The sequence below is a fragment of the Bidens hawaiensis genome, unplaced genomic scaffold (assembly GCF_021521415.1).
Source record: "Bidens hawaiensis isolate Kalapana, Puna unplaced genomic scaffold, B.hawaiensis_p1.1 tig00032715_1, whole genome shotgun sequence".
Classification (NCBI taxonomy): Eukaryota; Viridiplantae; Streptophyta; class Magnoliopsida; order Asterales; family Asteraceae; genus Bidens; species Bidens hawaiensis.
Window position 1 is genome coordinate 76,222 of NW_027495575.1, and position 16,223 is coordinate 92,444.

At 35.0% G+C, this 16,223-nt stretch overlaps 1 protein-coding gene and 2 pseudogenes across 2 annotated transcripts; all 3 read right to left on the reverse strand.

The window, feature by feature from the left end:
- Positions 1-5,304: 5,304 nt before the first annotated feature.
- Positions 5,305-10,705, reverse strand: LOC143583893 (uncharacterized; annotated as a pseudogene).
- LOC143583887 (peroxidase RIP1-like) lies at positions 10,420-12,686 on the reverse strand (annotated as a pseudogene). The gene is made up of 3 exons (XR_013144258.1): positions 12,329-12,686; positions 11,995-12,189; positions 10,420-11,865 (listed from the first exon to the last, which is right to left on the reverse strand). The product of XR_013144258.1 is annotated as a peroxidase RIP1-like (transcript).
- A 1,526-nt stretch (positions 12,687-14,212) lies between these two features.
- LOC143583885 (cationic peroxidase 1-like) lies at positions 14,213-15,759 on the reverse strand. Its single transcript, XM_077066069.1, has 3 exons — positions 15,478-15,759; positions 15,000-15,194; positions 14,213-14,830 (listed from the first exon to the last, which is right to left on the reverse strand). The coding sequence occupies exons 1-3, from the start codon at positions 15,697-15,699 to the stop codon at positions 14,273-14,275; spliced, it is 975 nt and encodes a 324-aa protein (XP_076922184.1). The 5' UTR covers positions 15,700-15,759; the 3' UTR covers positions 14,213-14,272.
- Positions 15,760-16,223: the final 464 nt, after the last annotated feature.

Consider the following 16,223-nt stretch of genomic DNA (forward strand, 5'->3'; position numbering starts at 1 on the left):
GTACTACAGGATATCAGGACGGGAGTGATTATTGGGCGTGGCACTGAACGCCACGGGTTGTACTATGTGGAAGAAGTTACTCAACACGGTACTGTGATGTTGGCCCATGGAACTATCAACAGAGAAGCGTGGTTATTGCATAGAAGATTAGGACACCCATCTATCAGTTATTTACATATTTTATTTCTAAAATTATTTACTTCAAATGAAACTTTAAGTTGTGAAACTTGTGTCTTGGCCAAAAGCCATAGGCACACTTTTAAATCCAATAATACGAGAGTTAATTCACCTTTTCCCTTATTCGTTCCGATGTATGGGGACCCGCAAAAGTTCTTGGTGGTCTAAATTTTCGTTTTTTCGTTCTATTTGTTGATGATTGCACTCGTATGATATGGATTTATTTTTTAAAACATAAATATGAAGTTTTTGATAAATTTACTATGTTTTATGCCATGATACAAACACAATTTAAAGCCAATATCCAAATTCTTAGATCCGATAATGGTGGGGAGTTCGTAAACAATTCAATGAAACAATTTTGCCAAACAAAAGGAATAGTTCACCAAACTTCGTGCTCCCACACTCCTGACCAAAATGGCACCGTCGAACGGAAAAACCGCATTCTATTAGAAATAACTCGTGCCTTAGTGATCAACTCCCAAGTTCCAACATCGTTTTGGCCCGAAGCCCTTGCTACTGCTACGTATCTCCTCAATAGACTTCCAACAAAAGCCCTAGATCTAAAAACCCCTCTTCAAGCCCTTTCGGAATTTACCAACCTTCCACCCACTCTTACATTATAGCCACGAATATTTGGATGCCCTGTCTTTGTCCACATACCAAAAAACAGTCGAACCAAACTCGATCCATGTGCTGAGAAATGTGTATTTGTAGGGTACGGTGTCAATCAAAAAGGATACCATTGCTATAATCCAAAAACCCGACATATGCACACTACCATAAACTGTGATTTCCTTGAAGTCGAGTTCTTTTATGCCAGCCAACACAGTGCTCAGGGGGAGACCGAACATGGCACACTGAGTTGGCTTAAATGGGTTCCAAAGTGGGCTTCATCATCAGAAGAAGTCAATCACAGTACCCAAGACGAGTCACAAACTTCAGAACAATCGGGTGGACCAAGATTCAGTGTCCCAGACCAAAACTCTCCCGATCGGCCATTCGAGGTAAGTGATCCTCAAACTATGACAAGTAAAGGATCTCATGAAAATCAAATTGTTAACATATCTGATAATCATGAGAAAGAAGTAGAACATACAATGCAGGAGGAACAAGAAGACTCAATACAAGAAAAGACAAGACAATAAGAAACGACTGAGAAATATGTCCTTCCACCAAGGGTCAACAGAGGCATTCCAGCAAAAAGATATTCTCCTGAGAAACAATCAAAATCCTCTAAGTATCCCATGGCTAACATAGCCGAAGGAAACCTTTCCAAAAAAGCCAAGGCGTTTGTTTCTTCCCTGTATGCCGAACAAATTCCAACTTCTATGGAACAAGCCCTGGAATCAAAGAATTGGAAGAATGCAATGGATATTGAAATGAAATCCCTAATGAAAAACAATACATGGGAAAAATGTAACCTTCCTCCAGAGAAAAAACCAGTTGGATGTCGTTGGATCTTTACAGTCAAACACAAACCCGATGGAACTATTGAAAGATTTAAAGCACGCCTTGTAGCTAAGGGCTATACCCAAACATACGGGGTGGACTATTATGAAACATTCTCCCCAGTAGCCAAATTTGGCACAATTAGAGTTCTTTTCTCAATAGCTGCTAATGAAGGTTGGCCTATTCACCAATTTGATGTTAAGAATGCCTCCCTACATGGAGAATTAGAAGAAGAAGTTTATATGGAAGCTCCACCCGGATTCACAAACAATTTCAAAACAAACGAAGTGTGTCGGCTAAAAAAATCTCTCTACGGGCTCAAACAATCCCCTCGAGCGTGGTTTGGCAGATTCACTATAACAATGAAGAAATACGGATACCAGCAAAGCAACTCAGATCATACACTATTCCTTAAACAAAAAGGTAAACTTGTGACTTGTTTAATTATATATGTTGATGATATGATTATTACAGAAAACGATGAAGATGAAATGAGAGAGTTGAAGGCAAACCTATTCACAGAATTTGAAATGAAGGACTTTGGAAGACTTAAGTACTTTCTTGGAATTGAGGTACTAAGATCCAAACAAGGAATTTTTATATTTCAGAAGAAATACATTCTTGACCTCCTAGCCGAGACAGGAATGATTGATTGCAAGCCCGACGATATACCAATGAAAGCAAATCATAAACTTCGTATGGAAAAAGAAGCCGAGTTAACAAACAAAGAAAGATACCAACGCCTGGTAGGTAAGCTAATATACCTCTCACATACTCGTCCTGATATTGCATATGCAGTGGGAGTGGTTAGCAAGTTTATGCACCAACCTCAAGTTTCCCACATGGAGGCAGTAATGTGGATTATTAGATACCTAAAAGGAACAGTGGGTCACGGAGTTCTCTTTCAACAGAACAAACATCTAAAGATCCAACTATATACCGATGCGGACTGGGCAGGAGATCAAGACGACCGAAGATCTACATCAGGATATTTCACTCTGGTTGGTGGAAACTTGGTGACTTGGAAAAGCAAAAAAACAAAAAGTAGTTGCTTTATCTAGTGCCGAAGCGGAATTTAGAGGAATTGCACGAGGCTTGGCAGAAGTTCTATGGATCCGCAGACTTTTAACTGAGATCGGGTTCCCACCAACCGAAGCAAGTAGAATTATGTGTGATAACAAAGCCGCGATCCAAATTTCAGAAAATCCTATCCAACATGATCGTACAAAGCACATAGAGGTTGACCGAAACATCATCAAAGAGAAACTGGAAGCCGGAATTATAGAGTTACCATTCGTCCGATCAGAAGACCAATTAGCAGATATTTTAACCAAGGCCGTCAATGGAAGAATATTCAACAACTTTCTTAGCAAGTTGAATATTGAAAATCCCACTACTCAACTTGAGGAGGAGTGTTAGAAAATATAAAAAGAATAATGAAGATATTTAAGGATCAACCAATTTACATCATTTCTTTATTTGAAGATTTCACCACCAAATTGCCAGCCATTCAGACCGTTGTGTTCCCACAATCAAGGGATTCTTTTTACCTTGTTTATTATAATTTCCATAGTTAAAGGCATTGTCCATTTGTAGTTATTTATTTCTTTTTGTTTCTGTAACATACAATTATTACACAAGAATAATAAAAATACTCTCTAATGTCCATTCAAAACATGTGTAACCCACTAGGCCACTAGATTAAGGATTTTATGCCTCCATTTTGATTCCTTTGCATATATTTTCACTTGACATGAAAAATCTTTTTCTTTGTTGTTTATATGTTTTTCTTGTTGGGTGCCAATTTAAGAATGTATTGATAAAATGGTAAAAAAAAAAAGGATGAAAAAGCAGGAAAATAAAGTTTTTACTTGAGGTCTTGAAATGGACCGAGGCGCATTTGAGAAAGATTAAGTATTCGTCATAGCAGCGCAATTGAAAATACACAACGTTCAAGTTTTTCAAAAGCCAAGAAAAAGTGGACCAGACGTTTTTCCAGCCGCTGAACAACCGCCGAAGCGACTACGGATGGTCTAGTGGGTTGTTTATTCAGTTTGCAACTTGGGTATATCCACCCATTGTGCTCTAACAATTCAATATTAATAAGATAATTCTCTCTAGTTTTCTTCATATACAGTCATCAAATTTGACGAAGAAAGATCAAGATCAAGAAGAATAGCAAAAAAATAGAAGTGTAGTTCTACAACTACCGTTTTATTCATTCGTATGTTGTTATAGTTTGGTGATCACTACGTACCATTATTTTAGTGAGAAGTTTGTGAGGGGCTCACCATTACTTGTTTGATGAATTGTGTGAGATGTGATCACTACCTCTTGAGATTAATGAAACATAGACAGTGATTACTATCTTGAACTAGCGAAGCGTTTATAAAGTTGATCACTACCTTTATACTAGTGAAACGTTTGGGATACTTGTGATCTCTACCTTTAAGGTGAAACAACAAAGAAGCAACTCTCGATTGGAGAATAGGAGAGATGACGCAGAGTAGTGAATTTGTTAACACCCACCAACCTTCATAACGGGTTAGTTTGGTGAGTGGGATTACAACCCAAGAAAGATGAAATAACGTAGTTGACATGAGATCCCAAGATTCAGGTTAGCTTGGATAAACAACTAATATAATCTAGGGGAAAAAGTGTGTGTGTAGGGGGGGGGGGGGGTTACTATGAGGGAGTACCCAAAAAGTGACACTTATGTGAGGATAGACATAATAAGGTTAGTTGTAAGTGTAAATCAGGCTAGCCATGGTGCTTTTAATAATTCATGGAATCACCTAGTAAGAGGAAATATGGCCGCTTTGATTGGAATTACGGTGGTGCAATTCCTAGAGTTCTTGCGGAACTGGGCATGTGTATCATGACCATAATGGACACGAAAAGAGGAATTGTCCAAGTTAAACTAAATTTTGTGAATGTGTATTAATTTTTGTAATTTATATGAACAACTTTTAGTTCAAAACATTAAGTTCTATTGGCAACTAGTAAACTTAAAAGCGAATGTTCAAAGGATAACACTTTCTATATTATGGTAGACACAATTATTTAGATTGATTCATGACCGCGGGGGGGGGGGGGGGGGGGGGGGGGGGATTTTGGGGAAAAAGATAGTGAAAATGTGTTCACGCTAACTTTGGACATGCACATTAGTAATTTTTTATTATGTGTAATACTGTTATTTTAGTTTGGACACATACATTAATAATTTTTTATTATGATTAATACTATTATTTTATATGTTTGTGTTTTATGTCAGAGCTTAGTAACTAATTAAACTAAGTTAAAAATGGAGCTAGAATGAGATTTCAATGCTTTAGGTTGTTTGTTTGACATACACAATTACAAAAACTTAAGCAAAACGGAAAAGAAAAAAATGAGGACTTGTCTCACACACAAGGTGTTGAGAAATTCAGGGTTATTTATAAGGAGGATCATCCCTTAAATAACAACCAAAGTAATTCCATTATTCAATTATTTAACTAAAGCTCAGATACATTATCATTGTATCTTAAACGGGTATACAATGTATCATACCTTATTGATGGACCCAAATTCATATTTAACTAGAATTAACTATAATATACTTCGAAAACAAAAAAAATTACATTTCCCTCACCATTTATACTTTGAAGATATTACATCATGAAAAGCAACTAACTATCGGTATAATTCAAAGAGGAAGTCACCATAGTCATAACTTTCGATGATATCGTCAAACTCAAAGTCATATGCACTACATATAGACGAAAACAGTGGTGACAATACCACGTTCTCACAATTAGATCCAGATGACATCATCAACATAGGTTCCGATGGAACTTGTGAGAGTCCCACAATCGAATCCCATGGAGTATCATGATCCAATGAGAAAACTTGTTCCTGCTTTAAATTTAAAGAAGGAAAATCGTTCTTATACACGTCTTTCATTGATTGGAAACAACTAGCAAACTTATGGTTCTCCATAAGGGTATTTGTTTCAAAGTTAATAAGGATCGAGTTATCCATAGTGTTTGGAGCTTCAAAAATGACCTGGGTAGCACTTTGTAAATTATTGCAAGTATGGAAGCCATCGTATGTGATCTTGTACTTAGATGGTTTGTCATTGGTTTTTTGGACTTGTTGGTTGCTTGGCACCCTTGTTCAAGTTTATGACTGCACCTATAATAGTTCCTGTGCAACGTAGAAAAACATATTTATTATCTGTAATGGTAAAACATAATAAATTCGAATCTAGTTGAGTCTTTGATAGATTTTAGTTTGAAAAAAAAGAACACGATTGCACTTGCTATGATATTCAAGTCAAATCCTTATGTTCTACCTTTGATGCTTTGAGTTGAGAATCATTTTTTGACCATACTTTCTCCAAGCATATCTGTCATCAATCAAAGTAGAGATAACTTTTGTAATCGTTGAAACGTTTTTTCTGCAACCAAAAAGTAATCATTAACAACTTAGTGTGTTTGTGTGTGTGTAATATGCATATGGCATGTTTACATATATATTATATTGTTGACAACTATTTAATTGACGAAGACAAGATATGAAAATACAAAATCATATGCAACTTAGATCAATACCATCAACATCACATCGTATACATGTATTTTAAGGATGGTATGATCGATTTATGCTAGTTAAAATATTATGCAGAATAAATCATACCTTCTTTTGTAACATCCTCTTTTTGTTTTTACAGGTTTCATAGTCTTGACGTCTGTACCAAAAACTTGTGACTTGTGATCCTCAAAGCGGTTTGAAGATCTAACATCATTAGTTGGATCATGAAGAATCCCGTCAAGATGAGTAGAGCTAAAGATGGAATGGGTGTGATTAGACATCCCTGAGATCTGTATCACTATATTGTTTACTGATTTGATATCAGATTCAATTTTTTCTGCGAATAGAGCATTTCTAGAAGCTTATTGGCTAAAACTTTTGAAATGCTTTGATGCTATTGCTTGGTAAACTTTTCGGCTATATGCTATTAATTGTTTGTGTGAGATCCATATAGCACACCTTTATCGATAATATAGCAAAATATGAAGTGTATATTTGTTTAAAATAAGAAAATGTGTGTTTATTTCTATTTTTTGAAACAGGCTAGTGGCAAAGAAATTATAAACAAATTAGGAGAGTAAAATCCACGACCACGCTCTAAACTAGTTTAGTTAACATACGTGAAGACTAGTATGCTGTTACACGAGCATAGGTGCGAGTGGGTAAAAGTGAGTGACGTCATGCTGATGTATTATTATGACGCAATCATATAAAATGTCATTTGGCGTTGAAGGGACAAAAACCATCCATTTGAAAGAAATGAAAATTTATGTATAATCTAATAAAAATATATTTATCTTGGTTTATATTTATTTTTTCTAGATAGATTAATAGATTAATATTGTGAATATCTTTAAATGATTTTTTAGTATCTTATATTTAAGTTTTCTAGATGGTTGAAGTTCCATGTTCAGAAAAAAGTGATGTGCGTCACAGAAAATTCTCTCTAGCGTTCTAAATCAACAAAAAGATTTTCTAAGTGTCGGAACTATTAACGAGTCTCTAGATCCGGCACGTAGTACCTATGCAAATATCACGTTTCGTATTTCGTTTGTGAATCGTGTGTGACTTAACAAGTACATTTGTGATACGATACATGTGTTAACAATTATTTACGTGTCATGTATTAATAATGTACATCACTAGCAACTATTCCCCACAGGGACAATTTGGTCAAAACACCACAATTATTTAGCAAGTATTCCCCGCAGGGGCAATTTGGTCAAAACATAACAATTAACTAGCAATTATCATGTTTCATGCATTTTCACAAAATTCAGCAGCTAGTTTCACCGAGACAGATATTCTACTTGAAAGATTATACTATACCACCGATCATAGCATCTCAATTAATTCATCAAAAATCTTCACAAAAGAATACATGTATTAGGTTTCCAGAACATATTTCTTTTATTTTTATTCCATATGTGTTTCTCACAATGATCAAAACATTACAGCAAACTCATAACAGTCAAATTCATGCGCAACAGAATGCTATTTGAAATTCCCGTTAAATGAAAAATCCAACAAATGCAAGACCACTTGGGTTAGGTTCCTAACTCAACAAGTCAACTTCCAGAAGTGGAACCAACCCAATTGGTCTCGTGGTTCATGAGATATAACATTTACAAAACAACCTAACAGCAGGTTTAACAACTCAGCTTTGCACAACGCTTTTGTAAAATCATAAAGGTTAACTTTTACACGTCCAAAAATTGCAAATTTATATTCTTTAGAAACTAGACTCAACCTAGTTTACTGTAGTATCAATTATCTCGACCAATTTTTACATTCACACCCCGTTACAGTCAATTGAACATCAATAACACAATCTGTCCAGAAACTGTTTGCATCCAAACTCAACATATTAACTATTTATGTACCATAATCCGTTCATATGACATTCTAGACACCATAACCATTATCCATGCACATCAAATACACATTACATCCATGATTAGGGTTTTACTTGAACTCAAAATCAAGAAACAAACGATTAACATGCAATAACAACAATACTAGCTATCAATTCAACAATCAATACATGATTAACCATCATCTAATCAAAACAAGTCATATGAACATCATAAATAAAATTTTCAGATTCTAGGGTTTATAATTAACCCATTCAAACTCAAAATTAAGCATGTAAAATACATAGGATAGTTGTTTATACCTTTCTAGCACCTTAATCTTCGATTAAACTTGAAAGATCTTGTGTATATGTGTGTGTGTGTGAGCCGATCGCAAGAGAGAGCAAGGGGGGGGGGGGCTGGCCGTCGATTATGAGGGAGAGAAAGAGAGGATTAGGGTTTATAATAATATTATTTAATAACAATATATTACACTCAAGTCCCTCAACTTTCAAATGTTACCTTTCTAGCTTAATTAATTTAGTTCTTGTTTCTTGTTTAGCATCACATATAATATAATCAAGTAACACATAAGTCTAACACATAGTTATCACATAATTATTATTTTGACGTTTTTCGTTTATTCACTAATCGTTTGCGTCAACTCGTTTGCGTTTCGGTGCAATTCCCGAAAGACTACACATGTAGTAATTGTTCAAGCGTCATTTAAACCCTAGTTTAAATGTAATGAGGTGTGCGTTATAAATTCAGTGATCTTTAAGTTTGAATTGACGGAGTTGAGTTAACGGAGTTAACCTGAAATTGACGATTGTCACAACTTTGTAGCCGTTGGAGGGGAGTTGACCGGTCAACCTATTTTGGCCAGTCATAATATATATATATATATATATATATATATATATATATATATATATATATATATATATATATTACCTATAAATACAAATCCACACACATACTTTATAAAAACTCAAACCACACTTTCCCTCTACCAAAACTTTTTTTCTCTCCATATTTATCAATGGCATCGTCGCCATCGTCTTCGTCTTTCTATTCTACCGAAGAATACGAACTCATTTGTCAAGCGGTTCAAACGACGATAAGCTTTTTGAGAGATCAAAAACGCCCCCGAGCCCCATTATTCCTGAAACCACGTATTCGTGATCGAAAGACTGCTAACGAAACTTTTATACGTCACTATTTTAGTCCCAATCCCATATATGGTGATGATAGTTTTAGAACCCGTTTTCGAATGACTAGACGATTATTCATGCGTCTAGCAAATGACTTGCCTGAGCACTTTGAGTATTTTCAACAAAGGAATGACGCTAGAGGTAAGTCCGGATTCAAGGCTACTCAAAAAATTACCGCCGCTCTTCGGCAACTAGCGTATGTGTTGGCTCGGACATGTTGGACGACTATCTACAAATGGCTAAAAAGACCGGACGAGATGCACTTAACCACTTTTGTAGAGGTATATAGTTTTAATATAATTTTATTATTTACGTTTGTTTATATATTTTTTAAATATTTACATAACTTATATAATTTTAATAATTATATTTAGGGGTCATATTAATGTAATGTTTTATATTATTATTTAATGTATTATTTAAATTAATTAAATAAATAAAAAACTGGTTCAAGCCCCTGATCACCTGGACCACTACACCCTCTGGGGCTTGGTTGAGGGGCTTGATCCATTGCCATGTCATCGCTTACATGTCGGGTTTTGATTGGATCACTTAGGGCTCAACCCGTGCCCCATTATCCTTAGCCTTAGAATATTATAGGCCATGGAATTACTACAATATAACAGTTAAAAAAACATCATGAGTCATTATTTATCATACATGTTTTTGATTAAAAAGTGTGATAGTTGCTTCCCTGTTTTTCTTTTATAAAATATAGTTAATTTTTTACCTTCTTTACACTTCTGATCTCTGCCTTGTTCTTCCTTTCCTTCAGTTGCTTCCTTGACTTCTTAACCTGAATACTACAAAATTCATGGAACACCGGAGAGTACATGCCAGCTATCAGTGCATTCGCAAGGTTTGGAGGTTTAAGTCCCTCCATTAGTGGAATATAATCATTCTCGGCAATTTCGAGATGGCTCAATCTAAAAATGTGATTTTACCAACTTTAACATGACAGTTTCTGAAATTTTTGGGTACACCCGAGTCAGGTATGAGCCAAAAATTTTCGCCGTACCCAACAATGCAAACAACATGTAATAGCAACTTCCCAACCTGCTTACGAGTGTAAATTTCCTATAATAATTTAAAAAAAAATCCTATAATAATTTAAAAAAATCAAAATCAATTAACTGTATATAACTAAACAGAACTTCATACCTTTGGATCATGCTTGTACAAATCATCATTGCTTCGTATTACTGCAACAAAAGGTTGAGTTGCTACTGCGAGTTGCAGAGCAAACTCATCGTTCGGGATTTGTAGAAATTTTCCCGTGAATCGACTGAAAATGATTTTGACTCGGTGTTCTTTGTCCAAATTTTCCCCTGTATGAATAATTACAAGACGGAGATATCATCTTTCTAGTTAGATAATCAAATGCAGCAAACATATGTAAACCGTACCTTTCCATCTGCAACTTTTCAAAACCATCCGCTTCTCTCCAAAAGTAGTCAACAACTTCTTGTTCCGAAAATTTAACAACAGTTCCCTTCAACTTACAATATGTCGCTACTGCGGCAGCTACGGGTCCAAAAGCCCAGCAATTGGGAGCGTTTCCTTGTAGTTGAACCACCGTAAGTAAATTACGGTGGTCCACTACGCAGGGTACATTAAATATGCAAGAATTATAAGATACCCAAAGGGGACCAAAAGAATATCAAGTTTGTGTGTATGAATTCAATCTTAATGAGCTAATTCCTCTTTCTGATACAAGACAATTGATCATTTATTGTTGGTTGTCAAATAATTTTCAGGACTAAGCTACATGTAACAAATAACAAGATGTATAATTATATAAACAACAAATATTCCTTTTTTCTTTTGTTTCAAAACAAACAAAATAACAAGCGTAATATTATACAAGGTGCATAATTATATAAACAAATATTCTTATTTAAAAATAACGTGTACAAGCAATTTTAATTTGAAATATAAAAGACTAGACCATTACAATTTTCGAGAAATTAATCGGCATCACGACCATAATATTATAAAACAAAAACGTAAAATTAATTATCATAAAAGAATTTAACCGGCTCAATGCATGACTCTTAATATTTAAAATTAACTTTTCTACAGTCGCTTCGAATTTCACCTCTATTCCCCGTCAACGGCTTTATATCACCCATTTTAATCATAGACTCTGCAAAATCTTCCCAGAACTCTTCATGGTCCCGACTGTATTTCAAAACAAGCTCAGCAGTTTCTCCACCATGAAATAGTGCTTGATCAGAGCTTAAAAGCCCTTTTTTATTCACCAAATCAAATGAGCCTGGTGTCGGGTCAAGTGGTGCGAGAGTTGAGTCGCCCCTGACTTGTGGGCAAATGGTCCGAAGATGGCTTGCGAAAGCTGGATCTCTGTTGGTATCGTTGTAAATGCGAGATCTAAAGGTAAAACACTGAGCAAACCATAGGGTGTGTGCACCCGAAAGCACAACTAAGTCCTCCTCATCGAGCCCTTGGTCCTCAAAGTTTTTAATTAGGGCGCGTAAGTCCATGAGAGGTGATGGGATGCTAGCGTTAGCTGATGCCTGACTAGCGGTGGTTGAGTCTCTTCTTCCGAGCTTGACTTTCCATGTTGGGCCACCAAGCTGCACTCAATATACAAATTTGAGATTTAGTGTCAAAATATACATCATCATACTCTCATATATATATTCAAATGTAAGTGATGAACACATGATCAAGTTATAGGTGTTGCGTAACTTGTTTATACTTACCATAACTACAGAGTCACGAGCTGCAACAGTTAAAATATCAGCACAAGACACCAGAGGGCAACCGCAAACCTTGTCAACCTCATACTTGATTCTGTCAATAACCTAGAATCCTCTAGCTGAATTTGCGTTCGGAGCTGCATTTTTCTCACTATCTATTGTTGACGTTTGATCCAAAAGAATGGAAAAAGTTTAGTACTAAACACATAGTTAATTTAAAAAACCGTATTACCAATTTTTCTTAAAACATGAATATTAAACAAAATTCATATGTTGATGTTACATGAATAACAATTCTGGAATCTCAATCATAAAAGGGTAGAAATAAATCACTTACGTTAACAAAACAATCATGGAAATGAAGACGTAATAGAGAAGCGCCCATGCGACGTTCTTGTGCCAATGCATCCTCCACCACACGTTTGATGGTTGGGAGAGCTTCAGGGCACACTCGATCATAATAACTTGATGACAAACCCGAATCCGAATGTGCAGCCACAATAGCAAAAATGAAAGTAACCAAAAGAGTTAAGCAACTTATGTTGTTCATTATCTTCGTCATAATTGGCAGCCAAAAAGGTTCTTTTAGAACAAATTCTTTGTGTTAATTGTATTATGTTGTTATGGTGTGCATTATGTTGTATTTATAAGGAATGCAAATGCTAAAGATAGCTGGTTTCAAAAATGGTCAAAAAAATATAGATGTTTAGTATGAATTGCACCAAACAATGTTGGAGACTTGGTTCATAATTCTAGAACTGTAAAAGATTTGAGTTATTCAATATGCGTATTCCATAAGTTATAGATTAGATATATACTCCCTCCGTCCCATTATAAGTGTCCTAGTTTGATTTTCAAGTCTTTCTTATTTAACTTTGACCGACAATATTTTTGTTTGTGTTATATAATACATGATGTAAAATATATGAATGGATTGGGTTTTAAATGTATTTTACATTAATATAATTTTCATCAAGTATTATATGACACTAACAAAAATATTTACGGTCAAGATTGCAAAAGAAAGACTTGAAAAGTTAAATTATGACACTTATAATGGGACGGAGTGAGTAATAAAAACGAGTTACATTGAATATGTATTTGAGTATAATAAAAAGCCAGCTATGTTATTGAAGCTATGTAAGACTTGGTAGATATCTTAATCCCACAAGTTATACATAATAAGATATAAAAGTAAAAGTAGATTTTGACTTGGCTAAAAGACATTGTTTAATCACCCATCACCCACATGATTTAAATTTAATAAATGTATTTGGTTGATGCATTTTGTTAATATTGGAAAAAAAAACTTAAAGAACTAGTCATACACATACCTAAACTTTAACTTGGTAAATATCTGGAAAAGACTTTTGGTTCTAATAAACTGGGCCTTATATAACAATTTGTGTGTGATAATTGTTTTAAATTGAAAGTGAATAATGATTTTAAGAGAAATCAAACATGTAGTAATTCATATGATGGAACCCACAAAAGGAACTTCTTCTATAACGTTACCTTATTTCCAAGAAAAAACACATGAATATCTTCATGCTATTTAAGATATATATGTCCATCAATATGATGAAACAAATCGAAATCGTGGACAGGTTCATGGCCATAAAGGCTCTCGCGTGAATCAGAATCACGGTGGTGTAACATGTTCAAATATTAATCGCTTTCCGAATGAATCAGAATCATGGTAGGTTATCGATAAGGTTGGCCTCATATTCCTGCTTTAACCAAGAATCTTCTAACTATTATTCAATTATTCTCATGTTATGGTTTGTCTATTCAGACTTTACACGCTAGCCCTCTAAGACATGCTTCCTGATTAAAACTGCATTGCTTCACTCGTTTTCTGCTACTAAGTACGTACATTTCGCACATTCTTTGGGCATTTGGCACTCGCATTTAGGACAACCAACTGATTATCCTTTTGCACACTCTTTCGCATTAAGCTTGTGGAGGCATACTTATTGTTTGTGTATCATTATCCTTAGTGTAACATCAACTATTAGGATAGAAATTAAGTAGTATTTGAAATGACATTCTAAGTTAACAGCAACGACGACGACGACAACAACAATAACAGTCATAATTTAACGTACGTAGGCAATCTTATTCTGGATTTAAAGAAACAAATCTTCTTAATTCATTAACAAACAAATTACAAACAATTTTAATTTGAAATATAAAAAAATAGAACATTACAATTATCAACAAATCAATACCGCGACCGCAATTTAAGAAAAAATAACATAATATATAATTAAATGAACTCTTAATATTTCAAATTAACTTTCCTACAGTTGTTGCGAATTTGACCTCTATTCCCTGTTAATGGCTTTATATCACCCATTTTAATCATAGACCTTGCAAACTCCTTGTAGAACTCTTTTTGTTTCCGACTGTATTTTGACACAAGCTCATCAGTTACGCCACCACTTAATAACGCTTGATCAGAGCTCAAAAGCCCCTTCTTACTCACTAAATTCGTGAAGTACTTGGCGTCAAACGAGTTTGGTGTGGGGTCAAGTGGTGCAAGCCTTGAGTCAGCCCCAACTTGTGGACAAATGGTACGAAGGTGGCTTGCAAAAGCGGGATGAATGTTGGTTTCGTTGTGAATACGATCTCTAAATGTAAAACATTGGGCAGACCCTAGGGTATGTGCACCCGAAAGCACAACTAAGTCATTTTCATCGAGCCCTTGTTTCTTAAAGTTTTTAAGTAATGCGGTTAAATCCATGAATGGTGCCGGGAGGTCATTGTTAGCTGCAGTCCGACTAGCTGTGGTTGAGTCTCTTCTTCCAAGCTTTACCTTCCACCATGGGCCGCCAAGCTACACACAAAACAAAACAAAAGTTAAATTCGATAACAAACGAAATTCTAGTGTCAAAATATTCATTATATACAAGTTCTTATTAATTTCTATTTTCAACATTAGGAAGGAAGTTAAATGATGAACACGTGTATAACGCATAGCACATAAGTCTACACTATGTACTTACCGCAACAACAGAATCACGAGCGGCAACAGTTAAGATATCTGCACAAGACACCACTTGACGGCCACAAACTTTGTCGACCTCATACTTGATTTTGTCGATAACCTCGAATCCCCTAGCAGAATTTGCATTCGGGGCTGCGCTTTTCTCACTATCTATTGTTGACGTTTGATCCAAAAGAATGGAAGCGTCACACCCCTGCATAATATAAAAACTTACGTCAAGAAAAAAAAATCAATACTTTCTAGTGTTATATGATGTTTTTTTTACTTAGAAGTTGGTATCCATGTAATGACTTAATTACAAGGGGGTTATCGATCTTGAAGTTGTTTTACATCTTGGGTCATCGATAATCTCACATAACCATGTCGCACGTGTGTTATAATTGGTATGTACGAGGTTAAACTAATTGTCAAGCAGGTTGGCGATGAGTTTCGAATTCTCAAATCACTCACTAAGTTTGTGTAGTTAAGTTACTTACGTTAACAAAACAATCATGAAAATGAAGACGTAGTAGAGAACCACCCATGCGGCGCTCTTGTGCCACTGCATCCTCCACCACACGTTTGATGGTCGGTAGAGCTTCAGGACACACCCGATTATAATAACTTGATGACAAACCCAAGCCTGAATATGCCGTGGCAATAGAAAAAACGAGAGAAACGAAAAGAGAAAAGAAGCTTATGATGTTCATCTTCTCCATAACCGATGGACCAACAATATTCTTTTTATTACAAATTCTTTGTGTTGTGTAATGTTGTTGAAGTCTTGTGTTGTATTTATAAGGAACACAAATATTGTTAATAATCAAAGGTGGCTTGTTTTAGAAATGGTCAAAGACAGTTATTTATATATATTACCATCATTGCACTTGCAGTCTTGTATATAAACAATGTAGGAGACTTGGTTTAGATCACCATTTTAAGTTGTCTTTGTTAAAGGTAAATCAATATTTTTATAAGTACTAAAAAATTATTAAAAAAAACTTAATTCGTTGACACTTTCAAAACATGTAAATAAAATTCATGGTTGTCAAGTGGCAAGACCACAATGCCTCTAGAGATTAGTTTGCTAAGAAAAAAACAACATAATAATCCAAGTTAATTACTTGTAAACTGTAATAATTCATATAATGGTCATTTCTTGTCTTCTTGATCTTTTGAATTATTATACTCAAGTCTCAACTACTTATCATAAATTATGATGTAAAAATAAGGATTGTACATC